This window comes from Rissa tridactyla, chromosome 12, assembly GCF_028500815.1.
Source record: "Rissa tridactyla isolate bRisTri1 chromosome 12, bRisTri1.patW.cur.20221130, whole genome shotgun sequence".
NCBI classification, from domain to species: domain Eukaryota; kingdom Metazoa; phylum Chordata; class Aves; order Charadriiformes; family Laridae; genus Rissa; species Rissa tridactyla.
Window position 1 is genome coordinate 4729587 of NC_071477.1, and position 19307 is coordinate 4748893.

The following is a 19307-nucleotide window of genomic DNA, read 5'->3' on the forward strand; positions in this document are numbered from 1 at the left end:
AAAGCAGAACTTGGGTTTGATCTTGTCAGAGCGGATATGTTGTTTCGGGTTTAGAGTCGTGAAGTGGGGAATGTACACTCCTACTTTCCGAGTTTCCCAACTAAAGAGTTCTTGCCTTAACTTCTGGGAAGACCGAGAGAAATCCAATAAATCACCTACCAAGCTCCAGTATCACAGAAGGAAGTAGCGACAGAGACAGAAACCAGCATCAGGAAATCTGTACGGGCTGACTGAGGCTGAACGAGCACATTGGAGCGTGGCCCTGAAGCCGATCTGAACTCTCCAAACATTTATCTAGTCTCTTACGCTTCACATCAAAAACGCCCTTACGTTCCCATGCCTGAGCCTCGCCAGCAGCACCCAGACCACCCAACGCGCAGCCTCGCTGAGTTCATGTTCTCGTAGCAATAGCTGGGAAGTTGCCATTCCCTGCGCTTCCATAGAAAAATGATCCAGTCTCCCGGCTCCGCTCCTCTCTGTTGCAGCTAAGGCCCTGCACAGCTGGAGCTCCGCTATGTTCAGAGCAGCCGGGAAATCCCCAAACCGAGCATGGGACGCTGCTGGCACCTGGTGCCTTGAATGCCTGGTGCTTTTCCCAGGTGAGCAGCGATAAGGGACAGCGCACGCAACAACCGGCACCTTGATCCCCCCTCCCCGCGTACGTGTGGCCACACAAAGTCTCTGATTTCCTATACTGCTTGCTAATTAGGGCACAGCAGGCTCTTCTAGCCTTCTCCCTAAACATTGTGTAAGATGGAAAATGCCATTGTTTTTAAAGAGTAAGCAAACAGTTGTTTTGGGAAGACTATTTTATGTTGACCCAGATAATAATGCATGAAGTGCTTGCGGTTCTAAACAGCGAGGGTGTTGTGTAAGGATATTATAGCTGTAGTCATTCCAAGCTTCCTGACCATGTTTCCCAGAAAACTGATGTAAGCTGAAGGGCATTAGAAGGTTTACTAATGTATTGTATTTTTATTCAAGCTAAGAGCAGGCAGTACCCAGAGCCGAGCGTTATAGGCTAAATACCTTGGGAGCAAATTTCAGGGGAGCCAAGCAATGGCTGAACAAATAGAAGAAACGTGCTTCGGCTGTGCCCCTGTTTGCTGGACGGATTCCCGTAAGCGACCTTTTAATCCTTTCAGGGCAAAAGCAAGCTTTTCTGTGAAGGACAGCTGTCCTCCCAACACTTGCTTGGAAGCAAACGCTGGAAATAATAAGTGAAAACTACGCTCTTGTGCTTTGTAACCATATGAAACCAGATCCAAGGTATTGTTAAAAAAAAACAGTTTCATGCTAATGTTTCTTTAGCTCCCATTTTAACTCTTGAGTCAGTGCTACAGCACCGTCTGAACAAGTCTGCTGGGTGCTAAATACTCCCGAATAACTACATCTACTTACGGAGTCATGGATGGAAGGTCCTGTCACCTGTTCTTGCCTTACTCAGCGGCAGGAAGCAAAGCAAGGAAAAAGGAAAATGCAAAAAAAATAGCTTTTTTGGAACTTGCTTACTGCAAAGACCTCCAAACTCCTTTGAACCGTGGAACGTAGAAAGCCCATCGCATTTTACAAGGGGGAAGGAAGGGGCCTTTGGGGACCAGCACAGGCAGGTGGGCAGCGAGGGAAGGGGCAGGGAGGAGCAACCCCGAGGTGAGACGTGGCTCTGAAGTGGGGGCCCTTTGGCAACACTTGTAGGGTCAAAGTGTTTGAGCTTCTTTACTAAGAATAATATCAACAAACCCAAGTGTTTCCTTTTGATTAATAGTTTTCATTGAGTTTTTCACATTTTCATTAAAAAGAATTATCAGTCGGATTCTGGTTTTGGTCGACATGAGGCAAAAATTCCTATTTCATTAAAAAAAATATGAGGGAAGTGATCAGGAGGCAGAGTTTCGCCCAGCTCTGGCCGGGTGCAGGTCAATGGTTTTGAGCCACGCTCAGCCCAAGAGCACTTGGTGCATCTCCTCACCTGCCGAACCCACACCAACCCGCCCCGGGGCTGCCTGGTCCTCACCTCTCGGGTCCCTGTGTCCCACCAGCCCGGGCTGGGGACGGGTCACATTGGCCAAGCCTCCTCTCCTTTGCAACTTCTGCTTCTGCTCATTTTCAGACTTCGCCCCCTGAAAGCCATGGGAGGCTCAGACAGAAACCAGCGTGTATGAAGAGCCCCAGCAGCAAAGGAGGGCTGTGAAACAACAGCAGGGTGCGTGAAACCTGCTGCTGCATCGCAGCAGGTCTGGGTCCGGCCTGACAGCATAGAATTGTAGAATCACTTGGTTGGAAAAGACCCTTGGGATCATTGAGTCCAACCATCAACCCCACTCTACAAAGTTCTCCCCTACACCGTATCCCCCAACACCACATCTAAACGACTCCGAAACACATTCAGGGACGGTGACTCCACCACCTCCCTGGGCAGCCTGGTGCACCCCGCATCCCTGGTGCGATCCCAGGTGGGGGTGGTGGCAGTGGCTTTGTCTTAACATAGAATCATAGAATCATAGGGTTGGAAGGGACCTCTGGAGATCATCTAGTCCAACCCCCCTGCCAGAGCAGGGTCACCTAGAGCAGGTTACACAGGAACACGTCCAGGTGGGTTTTGAATGTCTGCAGAGTTGGAGACTCCACCACGTCTCTGGGCAGCCTGTTCCAGTGCTCTGCCACCCTCAGGGTAAAGAAGTTCCTCCTCATGTTTAGGTGGAACTTCCTATGTTCAAGCTTGTGCCCATTGCCCCTTGTCCTGTCCCCGGGCACCACTGAAAAGAGCCTGGCCCCATCCTCCTGACACCCACCCTTTAAGTATTTATAAGTGTTGATAAGGTCACCCCTCAGACGTCTTTTTTCCAGACTGAAGAGACCCAAATCCCTCAGCCTTTCCTCATAAGAGAGGTGTTCCAGTCCCCTAATCATCTTTGTAGCTCTCTGCTGCACCCTTTCCAGCAGTTCCTTGTCCCTCTTGAACCGGGGAGCCCAGAACTGGACACAGCACTCCAGGTGCGGCCTCACCAAGGCAGAGTAGAGGGGGAGGATGACCTCCCTTGACCTGCTGGCCACACTCTTCTTGATGCACCCCAGGATGCCATTGGCCTTCTTGGCCACAAGGGCACATTGCTGGCTCATGGTCATCCTATTGTCCACCAGGACTCCCAGGTCTCTTTCCACAGAGCTGCTCTCCAGCAGGTCAGCCCCCAACCTGTACTGGTGCATGGGGTTGTTCCTCCCCAGGTGCAGCACCCTACACTTGCCCTTGTTGAACTTCATAAGGTTTCTCTCTGCCCAGATCTCCAACCTGTCCAGGTCTCTCTGTATGGTGGCACAGCCTTCCGGTGTGTCAGCCACCCCACCCAGCTTGGTGTCATCAGCAAACTTGCTGAGGGTGCACTCTATCCCCTCATCCAGGTCATTGATGAACATCATGGCACCCCTTTCCCTGCCCATGTCAGGGTCCTCTCTGGCACCTCAGTTCAGGTACCCCCCCCAACTGAGGGACCCCCAAATGGAGCAGAGGTTGGTTTGCCCTGCACACTTCAGCTGTCTCTGCTCCTGCTCTTGGACATGGCCGAGTTCCTCAGTCTCACCTCTGCTTCACCAGGGCTCTCCACCTGCAGCGCTGGCACCGCAGGAGCTCGGTCCCGTCATCAGGTCACTGCAGAAATAACACGTGCAACAGCGAGGGACGAGTCTCAGTGGGGAAAGCCCCGGCATGAAACGCAGGGGATTGCAATCAGAAGGAAAAAAAAACCCTACGATCAGAGGAAATAGAGACGCACGCTTCAAAAGAAGATAAAATCGGCACCTCTTGGGAATAATGATGGGCAAATTCAAACACATCGGTGTGTGTTAGCACTCCCCGAGTCCTCTCCCACAGTGTCTGGAGGGTTCAGCCCGCCATCAACCGCGGAGCGATGTAGCAGGGCAGGGGACAAAGAACCGCCTCCAGCAAAACAAAAGCGTCGGGAAAAGCGCAGGCAGAAGAGTGAATTTACCTGTCCTGTTACTAGGTTGTAACCCCAGAGCCAAGGGTGGCTGGAGCCGCTCCGGACAAGCAGGATCATGAGTCAGAACTGGTGACATCCCCTCTGCATCCCTCTCACGCCTGGAAAAATCCCCCCTCGGTTTCCTTTACAATCCCAGCTGTCCTGGTTCGTGACATCAAGGCATAAACCGGCTGTGCGTGACCTCACTAGAAAAACACGCACCAACACTTTAAACAAACGTTCGTCGCTTACCTAACCCCGTTTAGGTGGGCCAGCACACGTGGTGCCCTCCTTGCGTGAAAGCCCGCGTAACGTGTCCCAACCCCGCTCGCGACGAGCAAGTCGGCTCCTGCCGACGGCGGTTTCGTGGGTTTAAGGACCCGTTGCCACCCTGAGTCATGGCCACACCTGGCTGCGGCGAAAGGCGTTGGAGTCAGCCCCTGGCACAGACGTCACAGGCGGCCGTGCCTCAGCACCTTAAATAAACTAGTGGTTTTGTGTGGCGTGTTTTTTTCCCCCCCCCACCTGTTGTAAGCATTTAACAGCACAGGGTGATAGGGGAAGCCTGGCTGGTGCGGGTTTGGGTTTGGGCTTGTTATGTACTCTCATAGCATTTGGGGAAATCATCTCCTGCGCACTAAACATCTGAGTCATTGCCAGGAGAGAGCTACATCCACATTTAAATGTTACCATGTGCTTGTCCTCAGCCGCAGCTTATTTAGGGAAAGCAGTCACTTAAATTACCAGGAAGAAGCTCACGCTACCAACTGTTCCTCTTCTCTCTCTGGGCTTTGGAAACTTCAGTTAAAACCAAAAGGGGGTTTTATCCTCTGAAGTTATTATTTCACCTTTTCAATTAATTAAACTCGCGATCAATCCGAGGTTGGTCCGTGACTGCCCGCGGCAGTCTGGGTGCGAGGGGGTGGGAGCTGGAGCCAGCACGGCGCGGTGCTCTGTCAGGGTTTTCCAGCAAAGCCCATTTCCTGGAAACCGAGCGGGACTCACGCTGGGGTGTTTGGACGCTGTTAGAAAGGTCGATATTTACCAGAAAGATCCCCCGCTGTCGCATCGTCTGTGAGCCCACAGGAGGAGAACCTTTGCTGGGCAGAAATTCCAACTAACTCAGCATGAGGGGACGCGGGGCGGGGGGAGGCTGTGGACCGCGGCAGTGGGGGGGCCTGGGGAGAGCTCAGCACTGCTGACGCACAGCCCGCCAATGGCACCGCTGCCCGGAACGCCGCCGGCCTGGAGAGCTCCCAAAGGGACCCTCCAACCTGGGTTGTAACACGCCAGCATCCAAACGCCCACCGAGCCACCGCCGGGTCAAAGCCACCTGGGCAGAGCGAGAGAACAACACGTGGGTGCTCGTGAGACATCCTGGGAGCTGCCGGGTGGCTCAGAGCATCTCCTGCCTTCCCCAGACCCTCGGTCCCGGTTGTACCGGGGGAGCCCGGCAGCGCGGAGCTCGTCTGGCACAGGCTGGGCCATCCCCGGTTATTTAACCATCCTCTCCTGCTCCGGTGAGCTGAGGTCTGTGGCCCCCGCCGCAATCTGGCGCGGCTCAGGGGTGACAGACGCCCGTCCCAGCGGTGGTCAGACGCGGTCGACCCACGCTCAGTGCTGGGAGGGCCGCGGGGGCTCAGCAAGGCAGCACGGCTCAGGAGAGGAGGACGGGAAGGAGCCGGTGGCTCCTCACGCCTGCACCGCCTACGCATGGGGGTGTTTGTCCCCTCAGAGTCACAGCGGTGGCACCTGAGCTCTCGCAAACCTCTGGGTGGGAACGAGCCTGCAAAAGCAGCTGCTGCATTTGCTTTATCTGCACAGGGTCTTGTGCAGACGGATGTCCAGATGGGACAGAGCACTCACGGTGTCAAACAAAACCCTCAAAACCACAAGAAAAAAACCAAACAAAACCCAAACACCCCTACTCTGTGCTGGCATTCAGCAGGAAAGATGCTTCCCGGGCGAGCCCGGCAGGAGGAGGGGTGCTGGGAGCGTGGGGGGATCCCTGCCCGGTCTGGGTTCAGCAGCCGCTGGGCTCCGGCATCGCTCGGCGCGTCGACGCAGGGAGATGAGCGCAGGATGGCGCACGGCTGAACCGCAGCCGCTCCGCCTTAACCTCTGCCAGTGCCTGGGCCCGCGTGGAGCCCCCGGCCACGTCGCAGCCGTGAGAAGCCACCGGTGAGCAGCCACAGCTCCACTGGGAGCCCGGGGACTGGAGCTGGCTGCCTTCTGGCTCACTGATGGAAGCCTCCAGCCTGCACCCCGGATTTGGCCTTGCTGGTGAGAGGGCAACAAGCTCCAAGGACAACACGAGATGTCCCAAGACCCCGAGCTCAGCCATGGTGCCCCATGGGCACTACCATCTCAGGATTGAGGTCTTTTATCACAAAAAATATGCAGAAAAGGCACCTCTTTCTCTGGAAAAAAATCACCCAACTAAACCAGCATCCAAGATAACAATTACCAGCTTCTTGCCGACAATATTTTCATTTTCCCTCCCTCCCTCCCCTCCCAGCTCTCAGGGTAAAAGTATTTGAAGAAGCCAGGGTGGTGTGGACAGAGACCAGGAGGCAGTTCCTACACTAACAACCCTCCATTCCTCTTCTCCTTTAGACCGAGGACGCGGAATCCTTGGTGCCGAGTCAAGACTAACTGCAATACAGCAGGATGGGAATCCCGCAAGAAGCCGCAGCCAACGCCGGAGGCTCCGGCTGCTCCAGCCTTCGGCCCATCAGCCCTGGGTGTCCTGCCTTCCCCCCTGCGGCGGGGAAAACCACCACGCTGCAGCAGTAATTCGTTGCTCACAGTATTCCGATGGAAGCCCGCCTTGTCTCCTGCCCAGCTGCTCTTGGACCGCGCCATCGGCCTTTCGCTGCTGCCAAGGGACTGGGATTAAGTCACGCCAGGGGACTCAGCTGCAGCCCACTGGAATAACACAGCTCAGAAGGGCAGAGATTAGACCCGGTGACAACTGGGCATTGGAAGGGGGAGACGCGAGCAGACATCCGGGGACTCTGGAGCTCCGGAGCTGCCCCCAGGTCCAGCCCTGTTCATCCAGCCCGCCATGGATGAACTGCTTGTCATTGCAGCAGGAAAAGCCCAGGATGAGTCTGTGGGCAGCAAGGGGAGGATAAAATCCCCTCTTGTACTGGGTTATGTCAGCCTTCCTCGCCCGGGGGAAGCGTGGGGGCACTTCCACATAGCACATGTTTCAGAGTGCTCATAACAGCTCCTAGCTGGGGAAAAATATTCTGCTTTTGAACCACAAACTACTCCTGGCAATTACTCAGCTAAAAAAGAGCTATAAAAAAGCCAAACTCATTCAAGGCAGAAGATGTAGGCTCTGCGTCATCATCGCTACAAGCTGGAAAAGGGTCACCCTTGTTGACTTCCCTAAGTGACATCTGCAAGGCTCTAAAAAAAACCCGCCTGCAGTCAGCACGACTGTCCCAAGTCACAGCTCTTGGCTGACTAAGCACCTCTTTGCTGGCCACAGCGTCCGGTGGGGTGCGGGGACAGACTGGGGGCTCAGGGTGACACGCTTGGGTTGACCCAAGAGGCGTGAGCTTCACCCCGGCCGCACCGGCGGCAAATCCCAAGGCAGACAGGCCACGTCCCGCTGGCATTCAGCCTCGCCGCGGCTCACGGAGGCTGGCGTATCATGCGGGTGGCTGGTGTGCGATCGTGGGGCGAAGCACGTGCGAAAAAGGGACAAGGGTAAACCGAGTCAGAAGGCGATGGTCTGGGACTCGCAACATCACCTCTCTCCTCCAAATGAGACTAGGAAAGGACTCTGGTGACAGAGAATCGTATAATAAAATAATTTCTTTGGTTTCTTTCTTTAGAAAACAGCTCTCACACACAGTATAAAAACAAGTAGTTTAGAAATAACTTTAAAGCCGGCTGTACCAGTGATTTCATGGGCATCCTACACCCAATGTGTGTCTCAAATGTTCTCAAAACAAAGCACAACAGACAAACATACATGAATCCTCTGCAGGAAATACTGTTAAATAACTACAAAAAACCACAACCAAACCAAACCTACACATTTTAAAACAAAGCCAGACAGTTGTCTAAAAAGGGAGAGCTGGGTTCTTCCGCAGAAAAAAATATAACCCTGGTCACACGTTTCTCTTCTGATAAAATACTGGCCCTTGCCGAGTGCTGGAAAATCAGCGGCCAGCACCCAGGGAGCGCCCAGGAGCTGCTGGTGCAGGGATGCTGCTGCATCCCGGCCCGGAGGCAGCGGTACCCGCGTGCAGCGCGGGACCCCCTGCAGCTGCCACAGGACGGTTTCACTCTGACCCATCGCTCATCTCGACGCTGCACTTCAAGTTAGGTTTGGAAAGATTAATAAATTAATGAAGCCACAGAAGAAAGGAAAAAAAAAAACAAAACCAAACAAAAACCCAACCAAACAAAAAAACAAAGACCACCCAAAAAGTTCATGTCATGTTCTCAGTCCAGGAGGAAGCGCTCGCGGACCTTCTCCTCGATGGAGTGCAGCTTGGCAGCTCGCAGCGCGTCCAGCAGCTCCTTGGTGACCTCGTAGTGCCCCTCTTTGAGGTGGATGAGGAAAGCCCTGAACTTCTCCTGGATGACCGCCCTGTTCTCCAGCGCCTGCTTCCTAGGGGAGCGCTCCAGAATTTGCTGCAGGCGCTTCAGCTTTCTGATGGGGATGTTCTGGTATGCCACGAAGTCTATCATGGCTTGCTCACAGTCGTCGTCTCCTAGAGCTGATGGGAGAAAACCACCTGGAGGTTAGAGGGAAGGTGACATGGGACACCAGGAGAGCAGGTCACAGCCACACTGAGCTTCTCCGTGGCACTTCTGCCCAGAGAGATGGCAGATGTCCCATCCCTGGAAACATTCAAGGCCAGGTTGGATGGGGCTCTGAGTAACCTGATCTTCATAAAATCATAGAATGGTTTAGATTCAAAGGGACCTTAAAGATCATCTAGTTCCAAACCCCCTGCCATGGGCAGGGACATCTCCCACTAGACTACGCCCATGACCTTCTTATGTTGGAGGCCCCAGAGCTGGAGGCAGCACTGCAGGGGGGTCTCCCCAGAGCGGAGCAGAGGGGCAGAATCCCCCCCCTCGCCTTGCTGCCCACGCTGCTGGGGGTGCAGCCCAGGGTGCGGTTGGCTTTCTGGGCTGCCAGTGCACGCTGCCAGCTCATGTTGAGCTTCTCATCAACCAACACCACCAAGCCCTTCTCCTCAGGGCTGCTCTCCATCCATTCTCTGCCCAGCCTGGATTTGTGCTTGGGATTGTTCCAACCCATGTGCAGGGCCTTGCACTTGGCCTTGTTGAACTTCATGAGGTTCACACAGGCCCACCTCTCAAGGCTGACAAGGTCCCCCTCAATGGCATCCCTTCCCTCCAGCGCGTTGGGACAACGTCCCTACTCATTGCAGGGGAGGCTGGACTACGTGACCTTTAAAGGTCCCTTCCAACCCAAACTGTTCTATGATTCTATGACATTGTCCTCACCTGGGTGCTGCTCTCCAGTTGCAGCTGGGACCAGGGGTCCCAGCCCAGTGAGCCCTGGCCAGGAAACCTGCCACTCACAACCCTTCTTCCAGATTCGGGAGGGTATTTTAGCTCACGTGGCCACGTACATCCACGAACAGGAGCTGGGGGCCCCCCCTGCCCCGCTCTGCCCACGCACACGGGTGCCCAAGCAGAGCGCGAGCCCCTGCCCGAGGACGCGGCAGCATCGGGCTTGCAGGGGCTCATCCTTTGCCCAAGTCGAGGGGAAAAAGGGAGAGCTGCTGGCTGTGCTGCTGGCAGGTGTGCGGTGGAACAAGCGGGTCAGAATAAACATTTTGCAAGTGGAAAAAATGAGGTTGGAAGGAAGGAAGGAGGAGGAGGAGGAGGAGGAAAGCACCGAATACAGTATCATGAACTGGCTGAGGCCCACCTCTGCCAGCCAACTGCCCCACAAGGCTGGGTCCAGCCCCCGCCACAGGCTGGATTTCCCAGCAGTGGCCCATCCTGTACAGGGCAGTTAGGAAAACAATGTGTAAAAGTTCCTGTAATTTTGAAAAAGGTAAACATACCTTTTCCATGCTCCTCCCTGCTGGGGAGCAGGGAAAGAGGGAAAGTCCACAAAAAGTGAAGTAATCACAGTAAGTATTTACACATGTTATTTTTCCTGAAAGTTTCTATTTTCCCACGCAGATTTTTACATCTCGGGACAGGACAAGCTGCAGGCGCAGCCCAGACGGGAGCTTTTGGACAGACTCTGTCCCAGCTGGTTAAAGTGCTGCTGGAGCGCGTCCAGCGTAAGGAATGAAATCACAAAGAATTTTCAAGAGATCAAGGCCAAACGATTACTCAATCATGGAGAGACTGGCCCAGTTTTGTGCCATTGTAAACTGGGAACGGTGTCGCCGGTTAGAGCGGGGTGGGTTGGGCTCCCTTGCCCACACTCTGCCTCTCCTGCAAACTCGGGGTTTACATTGAATTGCTTCTGCAATTGCCGTTGCAGCCGGGAGGGAGGCAGGTGCCCGCACGCTTCCCGAGTGAAATCATGATTAACCAGAGTTAAAAATACCCCTCAGTTCCCATTGCTCACGGGTCTCCTCTCGCTCTATAAATAGCTGAAAGGCCGGTCTGGCCGCGGGTGCTGCTGCCTAACGAGTGTCAGCACACGTGCTGCTGATGCAGCCTTCACCTGACAGCCGCCCCCTCCCCGGGACCGCGTCCAGCTGATGACAGAGCTTCCCATCTCCGCTCTCCGGCGCGATCACGCTCCTGGCAAGGAGCTTGTGGCGTGAGTCAGGCTTCGTAAGCAGAAATGGCCCGTGTCGGCCGTGCCAGGAGAGGATAGAAAGGCAAGATCTCCTCTCGCACGCTGCTGCAGGGACCAGCCTCCTTGCTGCGTCACCACGGAGGAGACGCTCTTGTTGAAGCTCAAGCTTCGTCTTGATGGAAGAAAGAAATTTTTTTTACGGTGAGAAGAGTCAATCCCTGGGACTGCCTCCCAGGGACGCAGCGGAGTCCCCATCACTGGAGGTTTTCAAGACACGGCTGGGCAGGGTGCCGGACGATCTCATCCAGGCTCCCTTTTCCGTAAAATGTTGGATCGATGAACTTTCAAAGCCTGTTCTGGCATGGGCTGTTCTATGGCTCTATAATTGATTATTTTATTTTTTTTTTAGTAGTCCAAGGGTGCAGGTTCACTGGCACCCAGACCAGTCACATTGGATTTGTCCCCTGTGTATCTTGGCTGGATGCTCTGAGTACAGTGGGTAGTTCGAAACGGCTGCCTGCTTCACCTCAGCTGCCATCAGGCCCTTGAGATGGTTTTCAGTCCCTTTCTCATCCCCTAAGTTGTCGGGGTGCATGTTACAAAGCACCCCAAAGCCAGCCCTTCACCCTCCCCCCCTCCTTTGCCCTATCTGTGCCTGCTGGCAGCTCCTGCCCAACCTTCAGCCTCCACCAAGGCTCAGCGCTACGTTTGCGCTATCATGGTGACACAGTTGACACCATGGCCCTACTTCTTCACCTAAGGGGTCAAAATCCACCCTACATTGAGCCTCCAACGTATCTTGGACTGTGCTCCATTTAATCTGCATGAGACAAGGTTTGCGGCCCCAATAAAACCTTCCTGGTAAATGGGGTGGAAGCCCGGGAGAAGGGAGCGCAGGAGGCGCACCAGGAGCTCAGCTGGGTGGCTCAGCCCTTCACACCGCGCCTGGTTACACGACTGCCGGCCATCGGTTACCACTGCGAGCTATCCGTGACAGCCAAATCTGTCCTCGTGTCCCAGTATCCCCGGTTATTCCAGTCCCTGGTAAGAAGTGGCAGCATTTCACTGCCAGCTCTTTGTTCTCACTGGGCAAGGAGCCTGCACGGGCTTTGGTTTGAGCAGTGGCCGTTGCTTAAGCCCTGCACCCTGTCCCTGCCCTACACGACCGACCCTGGAGGAAGAGGAAGGCAGACCGTCTATATTTTATCCATAATTACTATTAATTATGGATCCCTCCATACCGTTCCCAGCTATTTCACCTCATTTTGGATCTAAATAGGAAAAAGTCGCCAGAAAGTTCGCTCTCGCCCTGGCAGCACCGTGGTCCCAGCATCCCCCCTCCTCTGCCCGCGGCTCACCTGGTCCCTGCGTGCTGTTGCTTCTCCCCAGTCTGCAGGTGGTGCAGAGGGTGTCGTGGTACTGGTTGCCCTGCACGTTGGTCACCTTCCCTTGCTGCTCGCAGTCCTGGTGCTGCTGGCACGGCTTGGTGCTGGAGTTGGAGGAAGAGAAGAAGCCACGGGGGCATGCTTGGCACTGGGTGTCCTCAAAGGGGGTACCTGTGCACAGGGAGGCAAGGGGACAGTCAGCCCAGGGTGACAAGCTGGCAAGGGAGCAGGGGCAAGAGCTGGGGCCGATGCCGGCAGAGCAAAGAGTGCCAGATACCACTCGAGCACGAGAGTGATGCTTTGGAAATGATCACCGCCTGCAACTCCCCTAGGAAGCATCCATCTTTTGGGTGAACACAAACACTCTCCCCAGTCATTTCCCAAGCCAAAGCGTTTGGCACGTGCTGATAAAGTCACCAGCCTCCAGACACAAGAGGAGATCCCATCTGCTACTGAAAAGGGCCACGTCCCGGGCAGGAGACACCAGCTGGGGCGATGGGCGAGCCGAGTGCCAAAGCAGCCCTTTGATTCACAGCAGAGTCAGGAGGCTCCTGGCCAAGTGAAAGTAAAAGTCGCTGAGAAGGTGAAAGCTCTGCTCACTTCTGCAGCGCTGCCATTTCCCACCCAGGCTCCGGGCCAGACCCGCCGCTGTTTCTCAGGGACAGTGCCACGCGAGCGAGATTGCATCAGGGCGTCTTACACATTCTCTGCGAGAAGACGGAAGGGCCCTGATGGCAGCAGATCTCACACCCCTTTTCATGTCCTCCTCATATATTTAGTTAAGGACAAGGTTTCTACCTTGTCACAACCCACTCGAGGCCATTGCTTTGGCTTTACCAGGACATGTCCTAGCCAGCCCAGCTGATGACCCCGACACCCGAGTCAGTATTTGCAAAGGGGAAACCCACAAGAAGCTCGTTGCCCCCAGAGGAACTGCACATGGGTCAAAGCACCCGTCCAACCCGAGAACCAGCGAGGTCTGCCCGCAGCCACCGCTCCGCAATCACGGGGTCCGCATTGTCCCCACCCAGGGCTCTGCCCACCCGCGCTGGATGCTCAGTCCTTGCTGGTTCAGATGTCTGGGCTGGGATGCCATCATTCCCCACGCAAGAAGCCATTTGTAAAAAATAAACAGCAATGACAAAAAATTAGCTTCTCCTCAAATGGCCCAACTTGCTGGCAGGGCTCCTCAGTCCTACAGCCAACCCTCCAGCCAAATTTGATGTCTAATTTCAAAGGGCTTCCCCGCATTGCCTGGAGAACCAGTTCACCTTTGGCTGCATTACCTCATTTTGTAACAGTCACATCCTATAGAAAAATTAAACCCCGAAACTCAACCATAAGCATCAGCTGAAGGCAACAGGTATTTCTCCTCTGGCCTGAGAGCCTGGCGCTCTCCTGTGCCATGCACAGAAGGACTTCAAAAGCCTCCACGTTTCAAAGCACGGAGCAAGATAATGCTGGTTTTACTGCTGCTGCCCACACTGTTGTATTAGACCCAGCCGTGGTTCCCACACAGAGCCTGGTCCTCGGTGATTCAGGGGAGAGCGAGAGGGAAACACACACGTAGGCAACGTGTATTTTCAGAAAGCATGCACACACACAAAAGGGGGTAAGGGAGCAGGCAAATTTGTGTGGGGAAACAGCGCAAAATAAACCCCCTAACATCCCCCATGACTTATAGCTCACCAGGGGACCGAGTCACGGACTCGTGAATCTCCCCCAGATGTGAATCGAAACTAGGCTGACTTTATGGTTTTGGAACCTCTCCACATATCCATTTCATGTTTTAAAAACAGCCTCTCAAAATTGCTCAATAAAAACCACAAAACCCAGCCCCAGAGCTACACACATTCACTGGCCCTACCCTTGCATCATCAGCAGCACTTTTCAGTCCAGATAGATAGCATTCCCCGCTCCCTGGCTACCTGCCTGCAAGGAGAAGGGAGCTGACGGAGGAGTAGGAGCCGCCCGGACTTTTCCACCTGCCGAGAGCCCCGGCAGGACGAGCTGCTGCTCCGGGGACGGGTGAATCACGGCCCGGCTCTGCCTGTCGTGGCAGGCGAAGCAGGTAACCAGGATCGCCGTGCCCCATCTAAGCGTGGCGCTCGGGGATTTCAAAGGCTTTCAGAATGAAAGCAGGAGAAAACCCCTCCCCCCAACAAATCACTCCTTGGAAAAGGAGCCAGGAGCAGTTTCACACGCCAGCGAGGACGGCACTGCGCTGGTGAGCAAAAAGGGACTAGGTCAGGCTATGGGCAATCACCAGCTGCTGTATTTCTCCTTGATTTTTAGCTCCAGCAGAGATTTCGGGGTGTGACAGAGCCTCACAAGCCCACACCCCACTGCCACAGCCGCCTGGCGAGGGTACTTACCCAGTTTCACTACGCCGAAGCCCAGCGGACACTCGGAGTGCTTGATGCAGAACTCCATGTCCGAGTAGTAGCCCTCCTGGCACTGACAGACACGGTTGTGGGTGGCATTGCACTGCTGCACCTCCACCTGCTTCTCCTCGCAGATGACGTTACAGTACCGGCACTTCTCCAGGTAGTTCCAGTACTGCGTGTAGTGCAAATCCGGGCAGGGTGCGCACACCGTCTGTCTGTCCCTGGTGCAGTGCTGTGCCACGAAGGTCCCCGGCGGGCACTGCTGGCAGGTGAGCTGCTTCTTTGTCACAGCGTCTTTCCATTGGTAAGTGGGTTGGGCGCTGCAGCCAAGCTCAGCCAGGACAAGGAGGAGAGGGGCAAACATCCACTACAGCGAAGAGAGCGCAAAGGGCCCTTAGCTCCTCCTCTCACAGAGGCAGAAGCAGCAAACACGGCTGTTGTGTTACAGAATTCATTACTCTTGTAGATGCAATAAAGTATTCTCCCACCTGGTGCTCCCCCCAGCCCCGGGGGTAAAGCAACAGTGGTACCGGGGACCAGCCGCTGTGCCCCGTGTGCCTCCCCATCGCCCTCCACTTGCCATCCCAGGTGACAAAGCATCCTTCCCAAACAACGCTTCCCAAACCCATTTTGTGGTGCCTTCGCAACCCCATTTGCCTCATTTGGCACCAAAAGCAGCTCCAGCACATTCTCCTCCTCTTTGCAGCCCACTCGCTTCCCCACCATTTGGGGTGAGACCTTCGCAGACAGGAAGTTTCCCAAACTAGCAAATGCAGGGGTGCTCCATAGGAACTCAAAACTTTTTTTGAAACCCAGCTACTCAGTATAGGACCAGAGAATCCCAGGGACTTCTTCATCCTCCCTTTCCTTTTCAAAGCACGTGCGCCCAACCTTAAGAGCAGATGGTACGTTACCTTGGACGGATGCCTTAAATTCGGCACGTGGCAGGGCAGCATAGCACCGAGGGCTTCCGAGCACCGCGATCAGAAACCTGGGGAGTCAGGGAGGGTTCCTCAGAGGCTGGCACAGGCTCTGAGGAGAACAGCTGGGTTGGAGCTCCTCTCTGTAGCAGCAGCGCCGATCCAGCTGTCCAGCTTTAAAGCAGAGAGAGAAGAGACGGGTAAGGGCTGTTTGGAAAGGCTGTTTTCTTGTCTGCTTTTCAGACAGTCCTTTCTCTGAGGGAGATGCCGTCTCTCCCCAGCTCAGGGACAGAACAGAGTCTTATAACACGGCGGAGAACGGGCTCGCCGGTGGAAGGCTGCGACTTCTCCTGACGCACTCATCGCCCCGACATGCGTAAGCGCTCGGAAGAGGAAAATCACCCCCAGCCCGGGAGCAGGCGGGACCTGCAGCAGCGGCCAAGGACCGGGCAGAAGGGGGTGAAGTGGTGGGGGAGCAGCCGAGGCCTCCCTCCCTCCCCATCCCTCCCCATCCCATCTCATCTCATCTCATCTCGTCCCGTCCCGTCCCGTCCCGTCCCGTCCCGTCCCCCGGGAGCGGCTGCCTTTCCGCCCTCCCTCCCCCGCCCCATCCCATTCCCGGGAGAGGCTCCGCTCCCCGCCCCGCATCCCCGGTCCTCACCGCGCCTCTCCGCACCGCTCTCCTCGCCGGGCAGCACCTTTATAGCCCCGGGCCCCGGGAAAGACCCCTCTTGCGCAAGCGGCCGGCGGCATCCCGGGCCCGCCCGGCCCCCTCACCCCCGCCCGGCCCCCGCCGCCCGCTGCTCCCCGAGCGCTGCTTTCGCGCCCGCTTCTGCGTACAAGATGCGGAGCTCCGAGGGCAACAGAGCGTATTTACCTGGGCGGAGGGAGGAGGCAGGTGGGATTTGGGAATCTGCAAGTTTTATAGTGGTACGTTGAGGACTCTTTTTTTTTTTTTTGGCTGGGGAAAGGCAGGGAAAGTCCCCTGCGAACGCGCTGTTCTCTGGTTGTAAATGATAAATAGCTTCCCAGGAACGGCATTTGTCTCTTGCTGTTGGGGACAAAGTTTGCCCCCAAATACAGTCCAGAGGTGTCATTGCTTGCCCTGGCCGTAAACACCGATTCCGGCACTGGGGGGGCTGCTGAGAACGCGAGCAAGCCCCTGCTCTGCCCGGGGGCTCCGCTGAGAGACCCCATCCTGCCCCCCGCACGCTGTGAGGGCGCTAACCCTGCTAAAACAGCCCAGATTGTTACTGGTTAGGCAACGCATTCTTGAAGCCGGCTCAGAGCTTCAGCTGTCTCCTCTCAGGAGCACTGAGGATGACACTAACTCCCACCGCAACACTAAAACACGTACGAGTTACCTTTTGTGGGAGAACAACATCCAGCAGCGGAGGAGGTTGGCTTTTAAATATCTTATAGGTGACACTTTGCCATAAGTCTTGGACCGCGAGGATTTCGATGGAAACTGAACTTAGCTTGATAAGTACACTGCTTAGCAGAGCCAGGAGGGAGCATGTTTACCGATGCCTGCTCGCTCTGCATGGCCTAAATAGATCAGACTCATGTACTTTGTTCTTCCCTCTGAAGGCAGGAAAATCCCAGGGCACCGCTGCAAAGCGCTTTTATACGCTGGGAAGGCAGAGGCTGGCCATCCCTCCACTCCAGCTGTACCTGCTCAGGTACCACAAGCAGAAGGGGAAGGAGAAAGGGCACAGAATTTACCTATTCTTTGGGGTAAAAGCAGGAGTGCTCCTTACCGAGCCCATGCAGAGCACAGCGCACTCTGTACGCAAAAACCTGCTTTTTCATCTCCTCCCAAACACCATCTCTCCTATCAGGAACGGTGCCGCAAAGGGAGAGTGGAAGGCAGTAGCTGCAACCGATTCCAACCAGCTAACTCAGAAAAAAGTTTAGCTTTTTTTTCTTGTTTTTAAACTTTCCAATCAATGGAAGAGAAGAAAAGACACCTACATATAAATCACATCCTAACACACAGAGCACTCAGCTGGGAAATCTGATGGGTTTTGTACTACAGCCCTGTTAATGTCCCAATTTGCCGTCTTCACCTGTGAAAAGGGCAAGAGAGCATGCTGTGATCCGCACCCTGGGCTGCTGTCGCTGCCCGTCACAAAACCCCCACCAGCTCCTCATGGCCTCTCCTACCGACACAGCCCGCGGCTCCCAGGGCCCCCAGCCACCCCCGTGCCTCAGGCAGGGCTCTGCTCATCCCCGGCTTGGCATGTGGAACAGCAGGCGTGCGACTGGGAAAAAAACAGTTGGGAGGTTTTAGACCAACAGAGCACCACCACCCGTCCCATCTCTTGAGAGAAAATAGGGATAACAACCATCAGCCGGCAAAGCCCTGCTTGCTTACAACGAAAGCATGTAGGAGACCAGTTTGAAAAGAGTAGCCAGTCCATAAACACACTTGCCTAATATGTACAACTTCTCAAACGTCGCCATGTGAAGGGCCTCTAAAATATCCTCCCAACAAGTCATTTTCTCTGGAACTGCCATTTATAGTCTGGCTGCTCTCAGGTCAAGCTTTGCCATCTGCTCTGAAGACCTCTGATGGAGAGGACCCCAGCTGCTGTCTTGGAAAACAGCAACCCTTGGTATCCCTGCCTGCCCCAACGCTGGGGGTCTGAAAAAATTTCCCCCCCCATTGTTTGAGCTGCAAGAAAGGAATTCTACTCAGGAATACAGCTGCCCACAAGGAACACAGACTGGTTTTATAAGCCAGCCCAACATTCTCTACAAAGGCTTCTCCAGCAGCTGTCACAATCCGCATTTTTCTCAAGCATCTCCCATCCCTCTGTGCACCCTCCGCTCTACGGGCTAGCTCAGGCCGCTGAGCAGTTATGAGCATCAAACACCAGATACAGAATCACTCAAAAATTTAGTTTGGAGAATTTTGTACTCTGTTTTGTGTCAGGAGGCCCAACACCACAGTGAGTGGCATTCTTTACATTTTGTTAGAGTTGTAACACACATGACCGAGCCGTAGGTCTGAGCTGCAACCCCGTACAGCCGCATCTTTCTCCTTTGCAAGAACTGGGCTCCTTATGTCCTCATCTCTCAGTGTTCCCAAATATTCTTCTCTCACTTGTTCCCTCCACGTATAGCTACATCCGTTACATTAATATTATCCCACATATACAGCCCAGGCACAAACACCTTGTTTACACCCAGGCACTAACTAGGAGTCCTGAAGAGTAACGCAGGCTGTACCTAGAGGAGGTGCGCAGGCACTTGTTGGGGAAGAGGGAACGGAGAGCTTGTCCCCAACAGCCTCCCCCCGTCCTCCCGCAGCCCCCGAGGAGGAGGCAGTGTCTCATTCTCACAGAGACCCCCTGAACAGGCATTCATGGAGAGTCGAAACCAGATCACGCACTCAAAAAGCAAACGCAAAGTCTCTGGAACCGTGAAGGAGCCATAGTGAGGAGGTGGGAGGACGCGGAGGTTGTTTTGCTCAGGAGCCAGCAGCCAAATCAGTTAGCATATCACTAGAGAGAATTAATATTTGAGCATTTGCCTTCCGCAGCACCAGAATGAACCTCTCACCTCCAGGTGCCAGTCACTGGATCTGCAGACGGTGAATCTCTTGGACTTTATTCTTAATTCTGTTAAAGATCAAGCCTACAAGAGCTAAACATACAATTTACAAAGAAAATCAAACCTGGTTTTCTGCTACCCAGAAGGAGAACTAAACGCCCATGGTCAGAAGGAATCCAAAGCTCCTTCCAGTAAGCTCAGTTTCTACCCGCCATGGTTAAAGAAGCAGCTCTGGCTCTAGGTGGAGTCAAAGGGGCTCACCATTTCGGTCCGAGAGCGCTGCTGGGTAAGCGGGGGGCAGGGCCTGGGCACTG

General features: G+C 54.7%; 1 protein-coding gene across 1 annotated transcript; it reads right to left on the reverse strand.

Moving 5' to 3' along the window:
* Window positions 1-7780: 7780 nt before the first annotated feature.
* Window positions 7781-15796, reverse strand: TNFRSF6B (TNF receptor superfamily member 6b). Its single transcript, XM_054218468.1, has 4 exons — window positions 15430-15796; window positions 14504-14882; window positions 12102-12299; window positions 7781-8719 (listed from the first exon to the last, which is right to left on the reverse strand). The coding sequence occupies exons 1-4, from the start codon at window positions 15469-15471 to the stop codon at window positions 8442-8444; spliced, it is 897 nt and encodes a 298-aa protein (XP_054074443.1). The 5' UTR covers window positions 15472-15796; the 3' UTR covers window positions 7781-8441.
* Window positions 15797-19307: the final 3511 nt, after the last annotated feature.